We start from the raw sequence: 22818 nt of genomic DNA, 5'->3' as shown, positions 1-22818 counted from the left end.
CCTCCTGTACAACAGGCCAAAGGACTTCCCCAAATTAAAAACTACAGCATATGTTTTAGAAAGACATCCAATCTTGATTTTAAAATTGCCAGTCATAGAGATGTCATCCCAGCCCTGGGTAAATTGTTCCAATGATTAATTACCCTCGCTTAAAAATGTGCACTCTATCTTCCATTGAATCTTGCACTCTATCTAGCCATTGAATCTGTCTGCTAGACTGAAGAACCCATCATCAATTTTTTGTTCCCTATCTAGGTATTTACTGATTGTAATAAAGTCACCTTTAAGCCTTCAGTTTGCTAAGATGAATATGTTTAGCTACTTGAATCTATTACTATAAAGGGCTTTTTCCAATACTTTCATCGTTCTTGTGTCTCTTCTCTGAAATCTCTCCAATTTTTCAACATCCGTCTTGAACTGTGGACACCAGAACTGGACATGGTATTCCAGTAGCCATCGGACCCAGAGCCAAAGACAGAAGTAATATAACCTCCTTACTCATACTTGAGATTCCCATTTATACATCCAAATATGGCTTTAGGTGTCTAACTTTAGGCACTTAACTTTGGAAGTAAAAATGTAATTTTAGATAATTATAAAAAGATTAAGATGACAAATTTTGATTTCCTCCTCCCCACCCTTGTAGTTACTTTTCTCAATTTCTTTAAAGATACTGTCAGAGCTGTTGATAAAAATGTTAGTCCAGTCACACTTTAAAGTAGTAAATAATCATCATGTAAAAGCTGCAACTATACAGTGCTTTTCCTGCAAATGCAAGATCTGCAATTTGCATGGTAAGCAAAGACCCTTTATGATGAGAATATCTGCATTTCTATGTTAAATCCTTACCAGTTTTTCCTACTAAAGTTAAAGTAAAAAAAAAAGTCACTTTTAATAACTGTACAAAGAGAAAGTCTCCAGGAATAGCTCTGCCTACATATTAAGATACCCTGGATAAAGATTTGAAAATTAGACTATTTATTTTCTGTAGTAAGAATTCCAATTAGTAGTTTGCACTTCACTATAAAATGAATCCATCCACTTTGTCCAAATTATTAGAAAACTAAATGCCTTCATACATTGCTGAAACCCAGTTAAAAAAATAATAATCATGATTTACCATTCGTATCTACTTTTTGTAAGAGAGCATCAAGAGACCCAAGACAAAACTATATTACTGTATGCATTTTTCTCCCTTGGCAGTAAAGGGCATCAAAAGCAAATGTGATTAACAACTAATTATGGCTTAAGGAAATATGTAACGACATTCTCCAATACAGAACTTGGCATTTTCACTAGAAAGCAAATCTGACATCTCAAACAATTTCACTAAGAGAAATTAAGGTGTTCTCTGGAAAAAGCAAAGCTCAAGCAAGCACTCAGCTGAAAAATTTCAGTCGCTCCTTGTATACAAGAATGGAAAGAATGTTAAATCTTCTCATGTGTGAGTTAATCAATGTTAGAAACGGTCTTTCTAGTCAGTCAAATGGCTAGAAACTTGGTACATCCACAGGGAATGGATCACCTATAGCCCCAAGGTCCTCTGCCAAAATTGCAGTTTTAAAACATTTCTTTGTATAACTCTTTTTAAAGTAGTTTCAATCCTACTCATGGTTATTTTGGAGCCATCGCAGCCACAAACATGGCTACTGCAGTGGTATTTCAGCATGCAACATCATCCAAGATAGACAGGTGTCCACATAAATCAAACAATTCCTGGTGTTCTGAGAAGGCCATTACACATGATGCAACATTCTCAGATCTGGAATTCTGTCCCTGACCCTAGGAAACGTCACAGGATTCACGTTGTACGGTCTACAGCAGCGGTACTCAAACTGTGGGTCAGAACCCCAAAGTGGGTTGCGACCCCATTTTAATGGGTTGCCAGCGCTGGCATTAGACTTACTGCGGCCCTGGGCTGAAACTGAAGCCTGAGCCCCACTGCCCAGGGACAAAGCCCAAAGGCTTCAGCCTTGGGTGGCAGGGCTCAGGTTACAGGCCCCCCACCTGGGGCAGGCTCAGGCTTCAGTCCACCCTTGTGGGGTCATGTAATAATTTTTATTGTCAGAAGGGGTAACAGTGTAATGCAGTTTGAAAACTCCTTGGGTCTACAGCATCAAGCCCATCAGGATGTGATGAAACACGACTAGCCCCGTCCCCCATTAATTTGGTTTTCTCCATGTCTAACAAAATTCGCACAGATGTAGATTGCGGATTCTATCTGTGTGTGTGTGCACATGCAGGTGCATGTGTGGTGGTGGTGGGGAAATAGTTGCATAAAAGGGTGTTGGTTTAGTCAACTAATAAAGGAAGACACAATCCCCACCTGTAGGAATCTATGGCCAAAGCCACCTTGGTGAAAGTGTAGAGTACCACAGGGATATGCAAATACAAGTTCTCCTTGCTTGGCTGCATGAAGCCCACTTAAAAGGCGGGCACCAGGAAGGAAAGAGCTTGTTCTTTATTCCAGGAAGGTCTGTAAAATTAACTCTCTAGGATTATGAAGTACAGCGAGAATATCTGCTTCCTGGAGAGAGCACCTGTACTTATTGCTCTGAACTTTATGGAAAGATTCAAGGTTTTGGTGTGTGTGATATATTCAGCATGTTTAGGAGGGTACCATTAAGTCCTCTGTATTATTTTTTAAAACATCAATAGATGTTGGTTAGAATCAGCAAGTCTCAGTGTCTCCAAAACCTATTTATTTGGAGATTACGTCTCACTAAGCATCCATCACTAGTTACGCTAGGGCCGAGCAAAAAGGTCTTGGGTTCACTTTTGGATTGTCTACTTGCATTCATGTCCAAGTGGTGGCTGGGGAGCAAATGCTAGTCCCACTTGCCATGCCCAACTCCAGCCAGAAGAGGAAAACCACCTGTTTGGAAGCAGCCAGCCCACCTTGGAAGGTGCATTTTCAGAGCCTGTGCAGGATAACAGGAAGCATTACGATAGTGAAGCATACTGCTCTGGGAAAAACTGGCCAAGTCCACTGATGTTTAGATGTATTTGAAAGGAGAAGGGCCTCACACTCACTGTCTGAAATTGGACCATATAATTCACAGGAAATCAGATCTGCTGACAGCCTGCTTCTGCATTAGGAGCAAAAACCCAGACACTACAATAAGAATTTCTAGTCAGATTTGCTTGGTTCAGTCTTCCAAACCTCTGGCTTCTGCCCTTAGCCCATACTTCAGTTTGCTGGGCTTGCTCTGAGCTCAGGTTTGCTGCTTGACACATTAAATGTGAAAGTTAAAGCAAGAGGAACCTCATTTTAGGGCCAGGGGAAGCTTACACAACTGAAGTTTATTTTTTCCTAAATAAAATAATCAATCTCAGTCCATTTGACTCAATGTTAGGAATGGAGAGAGCACGTGTCTAGGTGATCCACTTTAAAAGATTGCATTTTGACAAGAAATGAAAGAGGTGTTTGCATTAATACCTTCCTCTGTCCCTCCCAAGCTCAGGAACTTGATGATGTACTTTGCCTGCACACTGAAGAGGTGTCAGGAACATTACCCATTCTTGAATATCACAAAGCTTTACTTCTCACAGTTGCAGTTTCTTGAAGTTGAGAAGGTCAGGAAGAGATATCTGAACCAGTATACACAGAGAAACACTACAGCATAGGAAGATCCCACCCCATACTCTGAACCACAAACAATACAACCTGAGTACTGAGGTGGAGGAAGAGATGGAATGCCTACCACTGTTCTAAGTGCAAGATCAAGGACTGGGTTAGTCACTGCAGACAATTACTGCCTCAAATCTACACCCAACTCACCTGAGCAAGGAGGGAAGAGGTCAGTGGGGGCGTGAAAAGAAGCTAGTTAAGGACAGACCAAAAGGTGGAAACCCAACTCTCTTCAGTTTTTATTCTTAAAGTAGCAGGAACACATCTCCTTCCATTCCCTTTCATTTTAAGAATGCGTGTATTTACGTTGAAGAGTCACAGTTTGTTCTTTAAGCTGTAGATTTTTGATGACCAAATCATGTTTAAGCTGGTGAATGCAGCCGTCATCTTGACAATTCATGACATTATTTCCTTCCCGGTATCTCCATTGGCTTGCATATTACTGCCAAGATATGTGAATTGATTCACTTCCTGTATTCCTTTGCCTTCCAATGTAATGTCTCAATTGAGTTGGGAGTTGTTGGGGATCTCATTGGATTTGTTTTTTTGTAACCGATTATTAAGCCCATGTTTCTTGCAATGCTGGTCAGCCTTCAGTCTTTGTTTGCATGTTAGTTCAAGTGCCACTTAGAAGGGTGTTATATCACCAGAAGTATACTAAAAGATTTAGATTCTGTTAAACCATGGCCATGTTGGATCCATCTACACTTGTTCTCATAATGAAGTCAATAGCAAAGCCAAACAGGAGAGGTTCCTTGGTTGACATCAGTGTCCATGTTAAACTATTCCCTCAAGTCTGTGTTCACTTTAACTGTGTATGCTGCACCTTGATATGCAGGCTTGATGATGATAATTATTTCTATTGCCATACGATAATACAGATGTGTCAGAGTGAACAGCAATGGAGGCTGTCAAATCCTTTCTTAAAAATCTATGATGACAGGTTTCAGAGTGGTATCCACGTTAGTCTGTATCAGCAGAAAGAATGAGTATGTGCCACAAGTAGTCCTCGTCGTTCTTTAAAAAAAATCTATGACATTTATGAGGAGTGCGTTTTGCCACTTGATGCTCTCCTTCAATGATTATTCTTAGGGTGAAAATGTGGTTAAGACATGATCTTCTGGGTGGAAATCCAGCCTGCTCTTCCCTTAGCTTTGCCTCAACTGCGTCCTTTATTCTGCAGAAGCCTTTGCCTGTCACTGAAAGGGAGTACAATATCTTGCCAGATACTGAAGTCATCTAGGTCACCTTGCTTCGGTATTTTGAATATACAGCCATTTTCCCATTGTTCTTGAGCCTCTTCTTGATTCCACACTTTGTTGAAAAATTCAGTGATTTTATCAATGGTTGTCACTTCCCCAGTGACTTGATCCTCACCTTCTGCTTTAAAATTTTTTTACTGCATCTTTTATTTCTTTGTTTGTGATGCAAGATGGTCTAGTTCTGGGTGTTCAATTTCTTTGTCAAAATCACCAATAGCTTCCTGTAGTGCTGGTTAGCACTTCTTAGAAGTGCTCTGTCCATCACAGCTGTTCTCATTTTTCCTGAACAGGTCCTCTGGCTGGAGTAAACTTGCCAGTTAGAACCCCGCTGAGTTGATTTACTACCACCTTTTTTAGCAGCTGCTTCAGCATTGTTGGTGATGACAGGTTTCAGAGCAGCAGCCGTGTTAGTCTGTATCCGCAAAAAGAAAAGGAGGACTTGTGGCACCTTAGAAACTAACAAATTTATTTCAGCATAAGCTTTCGTGAGCTACAGCTCACTGCATCCAATGAAGTGAGCTGTAGCTCACAAAAGCTTATGCTCAAATTTGTTAGTCTAAGGTGCCACAAGTCCTCCTTTTTTTATTGTTGGTGATGTTATCTAAATAGTTCCTCGTCTCTTCTCATACTGCTTTTTACTGCTGTATCTTTTGTTTTATACCAATGTTGTGTTTATTCTTTTTCTGAAAGCGTGTGAGAAGTCTGCTTTATCTTGTTAAAAAAGGTTACAATATATTTACTGGGGAAAAGGTTATATGCTCTCATGTTCAGCACAGGCTCATGAGAATTTCAGGGGGAGATTTATGCTTGCACCTCTCCTGATATATGGCGTTTCCCACAGCAGTAGCAAAGTGAAACAATTTGTACAGCAGCTAGTACAATGAGTTCCCAAGCACTACTAGAATTTAGGCATGAAACAGGATCCTTGCTAGTTTCATGGAGCTTCTCCTGTGGGGAGGGGAAGAGAGCAAGAAAGAAAAGGGGAAAGCACAAGTCCGATACTATAGTGGGGGGGGGAGGGAAGAATTGGGATATATGTGCCATCTATCGCCCCGCTGCAGTTAGGGAATCCTATTGCCACAAAGCCACCCACTATTTTATGCACACTGACAAGAGTCACAGTCCTTCATAACAGGATGCGATTAATGGCCCTGCACATTTGTGTTAACGCAGCCCCAATGGTGGACTTCCCAACTCTGAACTGATTTGCAACCAAGCAGCAGCAGTCTAGAGTCACCAGCTTCCACACAGCCATCGCCACGCGATTCTACACCGAGAGGGCAGCTCTCATTTTGGTGTCCTTGCGTCGTAGTGCTGGGGCGAGCTCCGCATATAGTTCCAGAAAGGTGGCTTTTTTTTTTTTAAACATCTGAAAACTCTGCAGACACTGCTTGTCATACCAGACCTACATAATGATGCAATCCCACCACTCAGCGCTTGTTTCCCAAGCCCAAAAGCAACAGTCCACTGTGTGCAGCTGCTCCTTGAATGCCAAAAGTAATCTGGTGTTTCTTTCCATGGCACAAAACAGACCAGGAATCTCTGATTTCTGTTCATATTGGGTGCTCATGATATACTGCATCACCAGCCATGGTGTGTTCATAAGAGTGACCACAGCAGTGCAGGATCCATCCTTTCAGACAGAGCTGGTGGGCGCACAGTAAATAGGGGCCGTTATAAAATGCCACGAAAAGCAGTTGGAAGGCAATTAACTTAGGAGGAAAAGCTTTCTGGCACATTGCCTAGATATTAATTGCTTTGTTCAACATTGTTCCTCCTTGAAGAGCAGTAGACTTTTCACTTTAATCATCAAAGATGCATCAAATTAGCACAAAGGAATGAACTATAAATTTCTGTACAAAGTAGAAAACTGGATTAGAAACTAGTGTTAAAATGAATAATAAAGGGTAAGAGGGACTGAACTGGTTGTAGGAGATATGCTATTTTTATTATCTATATATACACACGCGCGCGCGCCACAACTAACAATTCCAGTTTGGCATGTGCTGTTAGGGTCTTGTCAACACAGCAATGACACGGACCATATAATCTGACAGCTATTTTTGAGGGGTAAATTGGGGAAGAGAATGAGGGCGAATGGGTAAATGTATTAATTAGTGCTGTGAGATGCTATATTTAACTCATGGTTATTACTATAAAAAGTTCTGACAAGTGAATCATTAAAATGAACATATAGATTTTCTAGGACATAGAAATCCACATATATAATGAAGACTTAGCCCATGAAATTTAATGGCATATTATACATTGGATATAAATGTCTAACTTCAGGAAAAATAAGGCTTCAACAGTAGTTCAGTATCAGCCAAGACCAGCTACCAACAATTTTCCAGATTCAATAGGTTGAAGCTACCCCTCACTTTTAAAAAAAGGGTCCCCACATAGCCCTTCAAAAACATGTCTAGTACAGAGAAACAGTTAACTTCATTTAAGAGTGTTATAGTCAGAAGCCAATGTGTAGTTCAACTATTTTAGAAGTCACTTCTTAGCGTTACCGTACAGTTATATACCGGTTAGGGTATCTTTTATAAACTCTTTGCTAAGGATGTGCTGATGGAGCAAGTTCTCTTGAGTTACTACTGTTGTGAAGGGCATATCATTGGTAGAGACCAGTGGAATGGCAGTAATTTGAGATGCTGCAGCTCCATGATCATACAGTTTCTAGAATCTGAACTGCAGCAGGTTATTGACTTCCTCCCATGTTCAGTGTGACATTAGCTTTTAGTTTATCATGCCATGTATTGGAGAGACACTGTTCAAAGGATAAAGGCAGAGGGGGCTCATCCACTATCCTAGAAGAATATTAAATGCTAATGCAGCCAATATTTCATCACCTCTCTAACATGCCAGACCCTTTTTAAGGATGCTCTAACGAATTTGTATTCCAAAAACCCATTTGTGGCTAATTTACTTATTATCTGGTCAGAATTAATCTACATATTCCACACAAGAATTCAGCTTCTTAGATAACACTACAAATTAACTGCCATAAAAGGAAAGCATATTATTAGTTTGTTCTTGCTTCCATCACCGTGGAAGCTTAACTTGTGACAAATTAATGTTTGACATTTTTAAACCATCCATAACAGACAGGAGAAAGTCCAAATAGAACTTCATAGGATTGTAGGACTGGAAGGGCCCTCAAGAGGTCATCTAGTCCAGTCCCCTGCACTCATGGCAGGACTACGTATTATCTAGATTATAATATCCATCAACTATAATAATGTAGCAAAGTTTCATCAATCACCAAATGCTTTATCAAAGAGATGGTTTGCATTACAACAGGAAGTTCAACAAACTTGGCGTCTGGTGAACCATCAGATGGCAACTTCTACAGTCATGGACTCTACTACGAGGATACCCTTACTTCAGTTCAGAAAATTACTTTCCTTCCGAGTTCTTCAGTGATACAGCGAAAGGATTTAAACGCACACTCTTCTTATCTCGATTACCTTTCAACTGTTTGACAGAACCTAAGGCAGGATTATCACGATATTAAGGTGTGAAATTACCATCATTATGCATTCACGGACAAAAAATTGACCTAGTTTGTGCCTGTGATTGCTCAATTCTGTCTGTCTATTTAGATTGGCCAAATCACTTTGATAACCAAGCACAATTTGTACAGCTAACTATGGTAACTGCAAGCTCAAGTCATGTATCCAATGGAACGCCCAGTTTTAAATTCTGCACACAACAACATAGTGAAGAAATCAATTTTAGTGACCATATTGACATTCACTTTAAGTCAAGTTTCACTAACTGTTTACAGCTCAATATTTGCATCATACGCCATTCAAATTGGATGTACAACACTGAGAACTAGACCAATCATGTGTATCTCAACCTCTATTATTACGAGACTGATAACAGCCTTCACAGGCAACCTTTAAAATTGTATGAATGATATAAATTGGTTCACACAGACAGCGATGTATTTAAATAGTCAAACTTCTCTCTTCACCACATGTCTTTTCTGCTTACCTTCAATTATTCACATAGCTGAAGTTGCGTAATTTAGATCGATCCCGCCCCGTAGTGTAGACCAGCCCTAAAGCTCAGACAATCATTTGCTCCAAATACAAGAAAAAAGTTACAGCGAACACCAGGACCACATTTCACAACTACATAAGGCCTAATGCTTAGAAATAACATGCTCAAAGTTCACTGCATTTCATATATCATGCAGTTTTGGTGCTGAGTGTGTAGACAATTCAAGGATTAAATAATGCTTTGCAAGTAAGTATTATGAAAGCCATCTGTTGTAACAAAACCACCAAAATGGCTGTCTACAGTCCTCTAAAGCATGCCTAGTGTTCTGAGAATTCCAACTATTCCTCAGAGAGCCACCATCACATGCTGGGAGAGATATAACTTATCACTAAAACTCCATTAAAATGCCGTGTGCTTTTTCTGCCTTTCCTTTCCCGTTTCTGCCAATTTCCATATATATATATATATATATATATACACACACACACACACACACACAACTTAAAATTCTCAAAAAGAAAAGGAGTACTTGTGGCACCTTAGAGACTAACAAATTTATTTGAGCATAAGCTTTCGTGGGCTCCAGCTCACTTCATCGGATGCTCAAATCAATTTGTTAATCTCTAAGGTGCCACAAGTCCTCCTTTTCTTTTTGCAGATACAGACTAACAAGGCTGCTACTCTGAAACCTGAAAATTCTCAGATTGACTCTTCCTCTACAGTACAATCCATTCAGTCTGTGTTGAAGACACAGGAATGAGGCCAAAACAAGCAGCAGCAAGTCAGTTATAAGGGGAAAGCCTTGTGGTCAGGTGGCAGTGACAGTAAATGAAATACAAAGAAAACATTTTTTAGTGAAATGCATATTTGCCAGAATGGATATTTGTTTTGGTTACTAGAGACAATTCACATGAATACACTACTGTGAAAGACAACTTGCACTCCGCTGGTAGAATAAATGGTTGCTCATTCACATCTCATTAAAACAAAAGCACCCAATACAGTAGAACTGCAGCATCTCCAAGCATTTGACTGAGAAAGGCGCTTGTACACAACACATTTGTAAAGAGATTTCATTCTAGTTGTTTAATACACAACCCCACCACCTTTCCATCAAACCAATATCCCCTACCCTCTAGACCAGAGGTGGGCAAACTACGGCCCGCAGGACCATCCCACCCGGCCCCTGAGAGGAGGTTCGGGGGGGGGGGGGGGTTCGGATAGGCATGGGAGTCCCGGGGGGCCTGTCAGGGGGGGTTGGATGGGGGTGGGGTCCTAGGGGGCGGGGGTGTGGATAGGGGTTGGGGCAGTGAGGGGATAGGGAGCAGGGGGAGGTTGGATGGGGCAGAGGTTCTGGGGGGGGGGTCAGGGGAGGTTGGATAGTCGTGGAAGTCCCGGGGGGCCTGTCAGGGGTGTGGATAGGGGGTGGGGTCCCGAGGGGCGCTAGGGCACAAGGAGCATGGGGGGTTGGATGGGGGGCGGGGACCAGGCTGTTTGGGGAGGCACAGCCCTCCCTACCCGGCCCTCAATACAGTTTTGCACCCTGATGTGGCCCTCAGGCCAAAAAGTTTGCCCACCCTGCTCTAGACCAGCGGCTCTCAAACTTTAACAACCCAAGGACCCCCATTTTGATTTTAAATTTTTTGTGAACCCCCAAGCCCCACCCCCACCCTACCTCTTTTGCCAAGGACCCAACCCACCCCACCTCTTCCTACCCCCCCGCTCATTCCATCTCTCCCTCCCTCAGTCGCTTGCTCTCCCCCACCCTCACTCACTTTCACCAGGCTGGAGCAGAGGTTTGCAGGAAGGAGTGCGGGCTCTGGGAGGGAGTTTGGGTGTGGGCTCTGGGCTCAGGTGCAGGCTCTGGCCCGGCAGCACCTACCTCGGGCAGCTCCCAAAAGCGACCGGCACATCTCTCTGGCAGCGGCTCCTAGGTGGGGGGAGGAGGAGGGAGTCTCTGCGTGCTGCCTCAGCGCATAAGAACTGCCCCCACAGCTCCCATTGGCCACAGTTCCTAGCCAATGGGAGCTGCGGAGTCAGGGCAGGGGCAGTGCATGGAAACGCTCTGGCCCACCCCTAGGGGCCACAAAGACATGCCAGCCACTTCCGAGAGCAGCACGAAGCCAGGGCAGACAGGAAGCCTGCCTTAGCCCCGCTGCACTGCCAGACTTTTAGTGCCTAAAATCTCCCAGTTTGGCTTCAGTAGCCTCCAGGAGACAGAGGAAGGGGGAGGAGTTGATCAGCAGGGCTTGCAGACCCCCTGGAGTCCCCTCGGGGACCTCAAGGGTTCCACGTACTCCAGTTTGAGAAATGCTGCTCTAGACCCACACAAACACAAGGTTCTAGCCTCACCACCAACGCTTTCTTTTCAAACTCAAGTCCAGATGCCACCTTTTACCTGCTAGCACCTAGAAAGATTGCTGGGAGCCAGTATTTCCTCAGGCTAACACTGGGTATTGGTGCCCTTGCAAAAATTGTTCTTGCACCGGTGCAATTGCAAAAATGAGATTTCCAAAGCTATTTAGATTGCACTGATTCCTCTGAACAGCACTGGATGAAAGACAATGTTAGAACCTTCTCTCCAAACCCCACTGCACCCCACACTGGCATCTATGTAGGTCTGTCCATACACAAAGCATAGGACACATATTGTCACATTATTTGGGTCACTCAAGATGCAAAATACAGATTACATTTAGAAATAAAACTTAAAAAACAAAACAAAAAACAATTTATGGCCTCAGCGTGGGACACGTTGAGAACAGTGCTTGGCGTTATGTGTCGCATTAAAAAACTATGTTAAAAGGATGTTATTTAGGATTATGGTTGCATGGCAACTGTACTTGACATTTCCCCAACTTTCCAATACTTGACCTTCTTTTCAACCTAAATATTTTTTTAGCTTGTTCTGAATGCAATTTCCTAGAGTTTGTTTTTTTTTTTAAATGAAGGAAAATGATTAAAAACAAGGTTATATACAGTTGTAACAATCTTCCCATCATACAGCATAAGCAGCATTTGAACTCTGAATCCTGCAACTGAGGGTTGATCTTCACTACAGGGAGATGAACACTGCTGCAGCAGGGCTCAATTTAGTGGGTCTAGTGAAGACCCAGTAAATCGACAGCAGAGCTCTCTCTCTGGTCGACCCTGGTACTCCAGCTCTCTAAGAGGAATAGGGGAAATCGACTGGAGAGCATCTCCCGTTGACGCACCCTGGTGTCTTCACTGCACTAAGTCGACCTAAGCTACATCGACTCCAACTACCTTATTCACGTAGCTAGAGTAGAGTAACTTAGGTTGACTTACCCCCATAATAGTGAAGACAAGTCCAGAGACTTCTACCACTTAAGCCACAGGACTATCCATGTCCACTAGCAGCTGGAGAATGTTGCTTTCTCAGAGGTGGAAATGGGCTGCTGTGATCATGTGCTGGGTCTGAGGAGGGGTGCATCCAGCCCAACTCTTCACCCACTATTGTGCCAGCAGCTTCCAATGAAACGTGCGCTACTGCTTTGGCAGCAGTGCGAGCCAGGCCTCAGAATGTTAAGCTCAGTTATCACCTTGGCTTGTTGTTAAAGCTTTCCAGAGGAACACACGCCACTCAAGTGTTGTTTTAAAACACAAATTTACCTCTCACCCAAACCTGAATGGAATTTAACAGGACAAAGAAAAAGCACTTCTCTATAACCCCTGCTGGATTTTGAAGGCCTGCTGAAAACAACGACTGTGTTAAAACTTCTCAGGAAAAGATTACCAGAATCTTTTATAATGAAAAGAGTTAGGCAACCTAAATATAGGGATTGTTACCAGCGCCCCCAGTGGCTCACTAACGCATGGGCCCTGGCCAATTTGGGAGCCCCCACAGGAGCACTGGACCCTGGGTAAAAGGGGGGGGGAGGAAGAAACTGGGCGCACCAGTGCCAGAACTGCGGCCCTGCCTCTGGCCAGGCTGGAAACCGGAGTCAGATAGTGGTGCCTGAGGGAGCCCAGCCCACTGTATAGAGCCCCAGATCCTCTGCCTGCCCTAGATGGGGGGCAGGGTGCCCGAGAGCAGCCCCCAGCCTGTGTCCCCACTCCCCGGGGCATGCCGCTGCTGTTGGGACTGAAGGGCGAGGGATCCAGTCTGGCTTCCTGCCTCGCCCTTCAGGCCTGCAGACACGCCCTGCGGGTAGAGGAGACCCTGCCCCAGCTGGGAGGTTCACTGGCTGCGAGGAGCCGGGCAGGGAGGGCTCCTCCAGTGCAGCTCCTATTGCTCCTGGCCCAGCCTCAGTGGCTACTGCACTCTCCCCAGGCTCACTCAGTGCTTGCACCCAGCTCCAAGACTACCCCCGCTACCACCTGGGCTTTGTACCCGAGGCAACAACCATGTGTGGCACTGCTTCTCCTGTCACCTCTAGCCCAAGGCTTGCCGTTTGTGGGGGCAACGCCCCTTGCCCCCCCCCCCCCACAAACTACGCCCGTGTCGCTGCTGCTCTGCCTGATGCTACTACGCCCATGTTAAAGAGTGGGGGGGGGATGACCCCCTACCTTTTAAAAAGTGTGGGGAGGCATGGCCCCCCTAACCCCTCCGGTTCTGGCCCCCCGGGTCCCCCAGAGTGTTTTTTTTGTGCCTAGGGCCATAATAAATCTTAATCCACTTCTGGGCGCACCCTATAATTTTTTAAGGGCACGGATTTGGGGGATGAGTGTCCCTCTAATATAATTACTTTGTTTACAAGATAACAATTAAAGACCTTCAATTTAACATCTGCTTTCTGACGGTAAAACTGTAATAGCAGTTTACAATAGACCATAAACTCAATAGCTAGAAGCCAAAGACTAGCTATGTAGGAGTTTAAGAGCTCTACATTTGAAGAATGCCAGAATGTTTTTAGCTCAGGGCAATCAGTACGTAGTTACCTGCTTTATCAGAAATACTCCACGTTTGTTACACAATCTAAATTTCATTATGTTTGCTTATGTGACTGAGGACAAAGCATTTTTAAACTCTGAATAAACCACAGAGCCAAAATATTTCTATGAAGGATCACAGGCATCTCCAGGCATGTTTAGCTTTAAAGCTGTGAAACTGTCACTATTTGGGAAAGATATACAGGGTAGATGCTGAAGTTTTATTCCAGCTAACCAAACAATAAAACCATTTATTCAGGGGAAGTTTACAGAGCTACAGAAAAGATACTGGCTAGCTGATGCTCTTATTGCAAAAAAGGTCAGAGAGCCAATTCATATTTGTAATTTGAAGGAGCTCTCTGAACTGGTGGTAAATAACCTGCACTACCTGCCTCATCCCCCTATTAGTGAATAGCTTGCAACAAATGGAAATACACATCCCAGTGTTATTAAGCTAACACTTCACATGGACTGGTTTTATGATCACCCGCAATAACTTCCCATATCCTATGTCAACAGTATACAGCAGCACTGGGGCATGCAATTCAAATATAGACAAGGTGGAATGGCCATCAGTTCAATCAGCTTAGCAGTTTTAAGTTTGAACAGTCCACTTATCTGCAGTTATTGAGAAGAGAGACTCCTGCTCTAAAACTTGTTTTGGTAAAAAGCATCTGACAGTCTAAACATTGACTCATCACACACACACACACACACACTCACAGTTCTCAGAAACGGTACAACTGTTGCATACCAGGAAGACACTAGTTCACTACCTCAGGTTTCTTGGGGAAAGATATTCTTTTAAAGGTGAATTGAATAGATTTTGTTTTAAAAAATAAACTGAGATCCCAAACAGATTTCAAAGCTAGAGGATACATTTTAAAACACAATGCAGTAAAAACCTCACTAGTTTGCTGAGTAGGGATGGGGGAAGAACACTGAAAATCACTGAATGCTGTAAGTTCTCAAGTAAGTTGTTAACCTCCCCACGAATACTGCATCACTACATATATATTGGACAATTATAATTTATGGTATTTCAACAAGTATATTTATAGCAGACTACTGTGAAAATAATGAAGTCCTGGTCACATGAGACCTTGCTACAGAATCTGCTAGGATATTTTTGCTGAGAAATTGGGATGAAAACACCCCCATTTTTTGTTGTAAGTTATAAAGAGTTTAGATTAATATTGCTCATGAGTACATATCAATTGGCAGGGTTCATTTTTTACTGTCTCAGAAAAGGGCAAGGATTTCACTTGTATTGGTTTCACTTCTAGCAGTGGTTTCTCCAGAACAGGGGTGATGCCCTGCCTGTAACTTGCACGTGGGGTAAAAATGATATAAAAGGCATGGCTGTGTCTTTACTAGCATATACTTGATTCTAATGCACCTGTCAATGACATTTTCACAAGCAATTAATTGCTTTGAAAAATTACAGCAACTGCATGCAGATAAGAACAATTGCAAGTATAATTAAGTCTACACATAGATTTCCCGTGATTGGGATCTTAAAATATATTTTTAAAAGCTGTTGGTCCCCTTTAGAAGATATCAAATGATCTCATAGGTCAGTCACAATGGAAATTTTGCAGAAGGACTCTTTGGTCAGAGTGCAGAGCACATCAAGGCATATTTTTTTCTGCAGGCTAGCTTCTCTTTTATAGACTTATGTTACACAGTGGGTTTTTGTTGTTTTGTTTGGCGAATTGTGAACATGAATATTAGGATGATTGGTGGGCACAACAGACACTAGCCATGCAAACAATCTTTATACCCGCAATTTGTTTGCTGCTGCAAAGGCAGGCAGGCACAAGTTATGTGCGTGAAAATGGTACTTGCTAAACGGGGACTGGGCTAATGCCTGGCTAACATTTAGACAAACAAAGTGTAAATTGTGAATTTATTCATTTCAGCTATACAACGCACATGCCACTACTGTACTTGTGCCGGCAGATGGTAAGCTCTGCAAAAGCTGGGGACTTGTTTGTTCTTTGTTTGGAACCATAAACTCACTGAACATTAAATCGCACCAAATGAGGGTAAACCCATCCTCACCATCATATCCACTCACTATACTCCACACCTGAACATAGCCATTATATGAACAACATATCCCCGTATCTCAATGTCTGTACTTTGACCCGTTAACCTTTTACCCCCAATCGGGGATATTGCAGATTATGTATTCCTTACGCCACCCGATCCTAAACCAAACTTTGCACCCCTTGATAATCTGTACCTTATTCTCTCATAACCAGAAACTTCTACGCTTAAACTCTGTACCATTTTTTAAATTTTAACATCTTAATAAAGTTATTAAATCTTCTGCTTCTTGTAAAGTACTGTGTGTGCTCAGTGCACTATCAAAATACATTTGAAGTCTTACAAAATTAAAACTAAATGGCATAGAAAGCAGTCTATGTTATGATTTTAATATCTGCTAGGGTCTCAGTAATGACCTCATTTGAAACATTTTTCAAAAGATATTTTAACAACATGTTGCCCTATCCATATGGATCAAACATGTATGTTTGCAGAAATGGCTTAAAGATAAAACGTTTCTTCAATACAAATGATGGTGCTGCAAAACACGACATCAACAGTCACAGATACAGATGCTTGGTGGGATATTTCTGCCGTTTTACATACTGAATTAATTTTATGGTGACTATCAATATGACACACAATTAATAGCAGCTATTTAGAAAAACCTGTCAGCCTTAACTATAAATCATATATTGATATCACCCACCTATAAAGATGATAGAAATCAATTAAGACATTTCTCATTTATCAGCAATCACACACCGCACATCAGCATTTTGAACAGTTCCCCCAATTGCTAAGACAAAGCCAGCTTAATTTGGGAAAGAAAGTGACTGCATGCAGAATGTGAAATGGAATTGTGACTGCTGAGGCTTTAATCTGGCCAGATATTTGTTTGCAGGCTAAACAAAATGCACAGCAGATATATTTCACTGTTATTCCCTACATTGGTGCCATACCAAAACCTCTCAAGTACATAATAAACAATGTCATGTATAGTTTTTGCTCCCATTCTTCACGCTTTCATAACTTGGCTATTTTCAGAGCCCTCAGTTATCTGCTTCCACGGCAAACTGTCAATTTGAGGCCCAGCTGCAGAAATTCAGTAAGATCTGGAAATGCTGCTCTATTCACCTCCTCCCTCTCGTTAGCCTTATTCTTTGAAAGAACAAAAGAACAGAGTAAGACGGAGAAACAGAGAGGGAGGAGGGATGACCAACAGAAAAAGGAAGGTGGTGAAAAAGCGTGTTTGTAATTTTAGATATTCTACCAGACCACATGCACAAAAGACAAAGGCTTTCAACCTTCAGTCTTTCTTTTAAATGTACCATGTATAGACAGCAGCATTTTAAAATTGGGTATTGAGATCTATAAAGCAGCTCAAGAAAGAAAACTCTATTAGCGTATTCTGTCAGGCTAAATATTAATAAGGGGTATGTGTTGGAACTTTCCACCCTACCGGCTTGTCTTTACTAGACCACTGTACAGCAACTGTGAGTAACTGAGCATCATATCACTGACCAGTCAGCTAGGACCTGAGCAAACTGTGTTCAGCATAATGTTAGCCAATATTCATTAAACCCTTCATCTAGTAGAGTTTAATCATGATTTGCCCCAGTCTATACTGATCAGACATGTCAGCTATCTTCTGTTTGCCAGAAGCTGGGAATGTGCAGCAGGGGATGGATCACTTGAGGATTACCTATTCTGTTAATTCCCTCTGAAGTACCTGGCATTGGCCTCTGTTGGAAGACAGGATATTGGGCTAGATGGACCTTTGGTCTGACCCAGTATGGCCATTCTTATGTTCTTACCTTGGCTCTTCCCAATAGCATCCAAACATTAACAAGTTCTTGAGTGAAGCCACATTCTAGTTAGCAACACTGTACAAATACATTTAGAATGTTCTCTGTAATTATATGTTTCAGAGTAACAGCCGTGTTAGTCTGTATTCGCAAAAAGAAAAGGAGGACTTGTGGCACCTTAGAGACTAACCAATTTATTAGAGCATAAGCTTTCGTGAGCTACAGCTCACTTCTTCAGATGCATATCGTGGAAACTGCAGCAGGCTTTATATATACACAGAGAATATGAAACAATACCTATTCCCACCCCACTGTCCTGCTGGTAATAGCTTATCTAAAGTGATTTCCAGCACAAATCCAGGTTTTCTCACCCTCCACCCCCCCACACAAATTCACTCTCCTGCTGGTGATAGCCCAAGAGTGAATTTGTGTGGGGGGGTGGAGGGTGAGAAAACCTGGATTTGTGCTGGAAATCACTTTAGATAAGCTATTACCAGCAGGACAGTGGGGTGGGAATAGGTATTGTTTCATATTCTCTGTGTATATATAAAGCCTGCTGCAGTTTCCACGATATGCATCTGAAGAAGTGAGCTGTAGCTCACGAAAGCTTATGCTCTAATAAATTGGTTAGTCTCTAAGGTGCCACAAGTCCTCCTTTTCTTTTTGTAATTATATGGGTGACAGTGCCATGGAATCAACAGCTGTGCCACAATATTACAGGGGCATTGGATGTGTTATGAATACATCGATTTGGAACTTATTTACATGACATAAATAGTTTAATCCATTTGAGTGAGCACCACCATATAGCAAAAACTGATTATGTAATGTGTTACACAAAATATCTACTATTTAAATTCCAGAGTCCCACTAAAATGACCACAATTGTTTTCCCCATTGTTTTGCAGAAGATTGGGATGCTAGAAAAAACATGCAACTATTGTGAAATATTTCTGTTCCATATTATACAGTGGCTGGTGCATATGATGGAATAAAAAACCCCATTCTATGTGGATAATAGAAACCTGTTCCACTGAAAATATACAGCAGAAATTTTCCTTCTTTGCAGACGCACGGACTACTTCTCAAGACCCAAGGCTAAACCTAGTTATTTAGTACAGCACCGTAGATGTGCATGGTGCCGTACAGACAAACAATGTGACCAGTCACTGACCTAAGAAGATTACCATCTGAATTAGATACTGAATAGGGAGAAATGACCTCAGACAAGAGGAGGGAGATGTGATTTCTGTGTGTATATAAAGTCTGCTGCAGTTTCCACGGTAAACATCTGATGAAGTGAGCTGTAGCTCACGAAAGCTCATGCTCAAATAAATTGGTTAGTCTCTAAGGTGCCACAAGTACTCCTTTTCTTTTTGCGAATACAGACTAACACGGCTGTTCCTCTGAAAGGACAGGAATGTTTACATACTATAAGGTCACATGGCTGTTTGTGTAATACACACTGTGTTAGTTCCTTATAATTAACTTGGCACATGAAGGGGAGGAGTCACCGAACAGTTAATTTACATATCCAGTTGTATTTCTTCTGCCTCCATTGGCGTACATATGCAAAACTTCATGCACACAATTTTGCTTCTGTGTCTGTAGCATGCAAGACACCTACAGGTACATAGGTGTCTATACCTACAAAGTGCAGGGGCACGTTAGTGCTTATACAAGCAGAGAGCCAGGTGGAAATTTCTCTCAAGAGATTTAATTATGATTTTAAAAGTCAAAAGGAAGTGCACACAACCAGAACACCTCCTGTTACTTGTATCTTCCTTGAAAAATGAAGAACTGCTTGTTATTAATGTGCACCTGCAAGAAAAATACTGTTGATCAACACGGTTGTTTCTAGAGAGCTAACATGGAGAGGGCAGCCTGCTCCTGCATATAAAGACTTTGTGGACAACACATGGTATACCGGTGTGTTGTGCAGGAAGATGTTGCGGAGCAACATTGTTTCTTTAGATCTTATGCAATAACAATATTTTGTACAGTAATCTGCAGTGTGTAAAAAGCCAAACATGACAGTTGGGCCTTCTCTCCCTCTTCCTAAGGGAACTGAGACAGGACCTGTCACTACTTTATTGGGGGCAGAGGAGATAGGAAAGTGGGAGTGGAGGAGTAAAGAAAGGACAGGACAGGACAACTGACATGGGTCACTCATCATAAAAGGACTTGTGTAGTCATCTTCATTGATGCTGGAGCCTTCATGTGTCCTGGTAACACTGTCCTATGGATCATAGGACTTATCCATTACTTTCAGCTGCACTGAACAAGTACATTTGTCAGATGCATCAGAGAAGCTGTCTGGCATTACAGCTTGAGTAACAACATTCCTATTTAAGCACTGCAATCAACTTCTGAAGTTAGCAAACCACTGACCATGACTAAGGGGCTCATATCTCTTTGTACTATTGTTTCCGCCACTCTGTAGACTAAGTGGGACAGTTAACACTGTATGGCTATTTGTGTGAGCAAGATGACTAGAATAATCATTAATTAGATCATCAATAATTAGATAATCCAAATTTCAGAACAGTAAGAGTTCTCCTAAACACAGTCCAGTCATATTTCTTCACTGAAACACAATGTACCCATCTCTGAAGTTCACCCAAGGGCGCCTATAGCATACCAGCCATTGATTAATATTGCTCATTAAATAATAGTGTAAACAAGAAATAGACAATTAAAACAAGGTACAAAGAACTGAGATTAAGGGGAGCAAATTATAGCTCTATCTAGGACACATTCACTGGCACAAAGTTGTGCCTAATTAGTTGTATCAGCATGATCTGAGGGGGAAAAAACATGTTTCTGAACAGTTGAAAACCTATGATCACTAAAACATATAATACAGGATTTGCATTACTTCAAACTCTAACAGCTTGTTTTCTGATTGAAATATGTTGCAAAACAACCCCTTACCCCGCAAAAATGCTTTTTAAGAGCCTGACCACCCATTGCATCTGTATCACTGTGCTATCAAATAACTAAGCATTAGCCACTTACAGACTTTTGTAAGGCTCAAAGGAAGAAAAAAGCTTTTCTGCAAGGAGCATGCCTGCTAGTATCAACATATCAAGTCAGTTAAGAGTACAGAAACAGAAACACAGACCAGCTGGTTTGTGCCCAGCCTTAAGGAAGACAGATGTCAAAAGGACCTCCTAGATCTCAGGCTGATGAGGAACCCCCCAAAGGTCACTGGCTGGCTCTGATGGAGAGAGAGAGAGAGAGAAAAAGGGAAACAGGCTCCCACTCCCATACCAATAAGCATGAGGACAAAGGGATCAGTAGTCTTGAACAGAACCAAACCCCCCAACACACTTCCTGTCGCTTTTATGAAGACAAGCCACTCAGCTAAGAGCTTTCTCCTAACGAACCTCAACAAAAGAGAGAGGGATACAATCTAGGAGCTATTCGGGTACCGACATAGGAAGGCGCCAGACCTTTGGCGCACCCCCTTCTCCCATCTCTCCCCCCCACCCCCGGGAGGTGCTCCCAACTTTCCCAGGCTGGCTCTCAGCCCCCTCTCACCCCGTGATTTCCATAGCACTGACATGCCTCCTGCTTGCTCTTAGGCTGGAGATTAGTTCGCGGGGTGGGGAGGGTCCGGGGAACAGGGTCTCAGCTAAGCCCCCCTTCGGGACGGGACTCTCCCAGGCCCGTGCCTTGGCCAGGGGTGAGCGCCGGGCTGGGGGAAGGTGCTAGGGGCTCACCCCACATTCTCCTTCGGGGGGATGAAGTGTCCCCTGCGCGGTCTCAGCCCAGAGACCCGGGGGGCGGGGTGGGGTCCCGCCTGCTCCGACCCTCCGTCCAGGGCAGGCGAGCGCGGCGGGGACACGGCCACCCCCCACACTGGGGGAGGGACCCAGGAGTCCGGGACCCCCCCCCCCCCGCCGGGCGCTCACCTTTGCCGCTGCACCTCCAGCGTGAATCCGCCGCCGCCTCCTGGGACGAGCTGCGTGGGGCTGAGCAGCCCCGGGGGGCCAGCGGGCGGCGTGGGGGGCAGGGGCCCGAGCTGGCCGCCCAGGAGCAGCTGGGGCAGGAACGGGGGCAGCCCCGCCGGCTCCGCCTCGCCCTTGGCCCCGCTAGGAGGCAGCGGGGCGGGAAGGAGCCGGGTGAGGGCTCCGGCCGGCTCCGCCGCCGCCTCCTCCCCGGCCGGGGCCGAGGGGGGCGGCGGCGGCGGCTTGTGCGGGGCCAGGCCGGGGGGCCGCCCGTCGAGGGAGATGTTGTTGAGGAAGTAGAGGGCGGCCTGCCTGCGCCGGGAGTCGCCCCGCTTCCGCGGCGGGGGCTGCTCCCGGGACGGGCGGCTGGCGGGGGACCCGCACGCCGCGGCCGCCGCCATCCTCTTCCTCCGCCGCTGGCTGCGCGGCCGCCTCAGCCAGCCGCCGCCCCCATTGGCCGCTTCGCGCCGGCATGCAAATGAGGAACGGGCCGCGGCGTGCGCTCATTGGCTCAGCCTGTCCCCCAGTCCCCATTGTCGATCCCGCCCCACTGGCCCTGCGGGCTCTACTGGGTCCTAAAGCCGGCGATAGGCCAGGGCGCATAAAGGGGGAGCCGAGGGGAGTCACAAGGGACCGCGGTCCTAGGGGCGGGGGCACACGGCGACCAGCCCGCCCGGGGTGGGGGCACAAGGAAACACTCCCCAAGTATGGGAGACGAAGAGACCCTCCCCGGGGGGTCCAAGGGGTCCCACCCCCTGGGGATGGAGCTACAAGGAGACACACCCCTGGGGGGGAGCACAGAAAGCACCTGCCCCCTGGGGCCAGACACACAAAGGGCACCATCTCCATGAGGAGCCAGAGGGATGTGTCGTGCAGATGTTGGGGAGGGATAGCTCAGTGTTGAGCATTGGCCTGCTCAACCCAGGGTTGTGAGCTCAATCCTTAAGGGGGCCATTTAGGGATCAGGGGCTAAAATCGGGGATTGGTCCTGCTTTGAGCAGGGGGTTGGACTAGATGACCTCCTGAGGTCCCTTCCAACCCTGATATTCTATGACCTGCTGTAACTAGGGCTGGCTGTGGGTCCTTTTGCAAGTCACCTACCCTCCCTGTATCTGAGCTTCTCCCGCATGGAACCGTGATTCTAATCTGCCCCCCAAGCAGGGAGTTGAAGGGCTAATGCATTAACATGCCTGCTGTGCTTTGAA

The 22818-nt window shown here is 44.2% G+C and overlaps 1 protein-coding gene across 2 annotated transcripts in view; it reads right to left on the bottom strand.

The window, feature by feature from the left end:
* CABLES2 (Cdk5 and Abl enzyme substrate 2) overlaps positions 1 to 22068 on the bottom strand; it is a 42516-nt gene extending 20448 nt beyond the window's left edge. For both annotated transcript variants that reach the window (XM_073309123.1, XM_073309125.1), the window contains exon 1: positions 21578 to 22068. In XM_073309123.1, the coding sequence (XP_073165224.1) occupies positions 21578 to 22014 (437 nt within the window). In that variant the 5' untranslated portion in view covers positions 22015 to 22068. The remainder of the gene's footprint in view (positions 1 to 21577) is intronic.
* Positions 22069 to 22818: the final 750 nt, after the last annotated feature.

Source organism: Lepidochelys kempii, chromosome 13 (genome assembly GCF_965140285.1).
Source record: "Lepidochelys kempii isolate rLepKem1 chromosome 13, rLepKem1.hap1, whole genome shotgun sequence".
NCBI classification, from domain to species: Eukaryota; Metazoa; Chordata; order Testudines; family Cheloniidae; genus Lepidochelys; species Lepidochelys kempii.
Note: the sequence above shows the minus strand (reverse complement) of the source record. Positions and strands in the feature narration are given on the sequence as shown.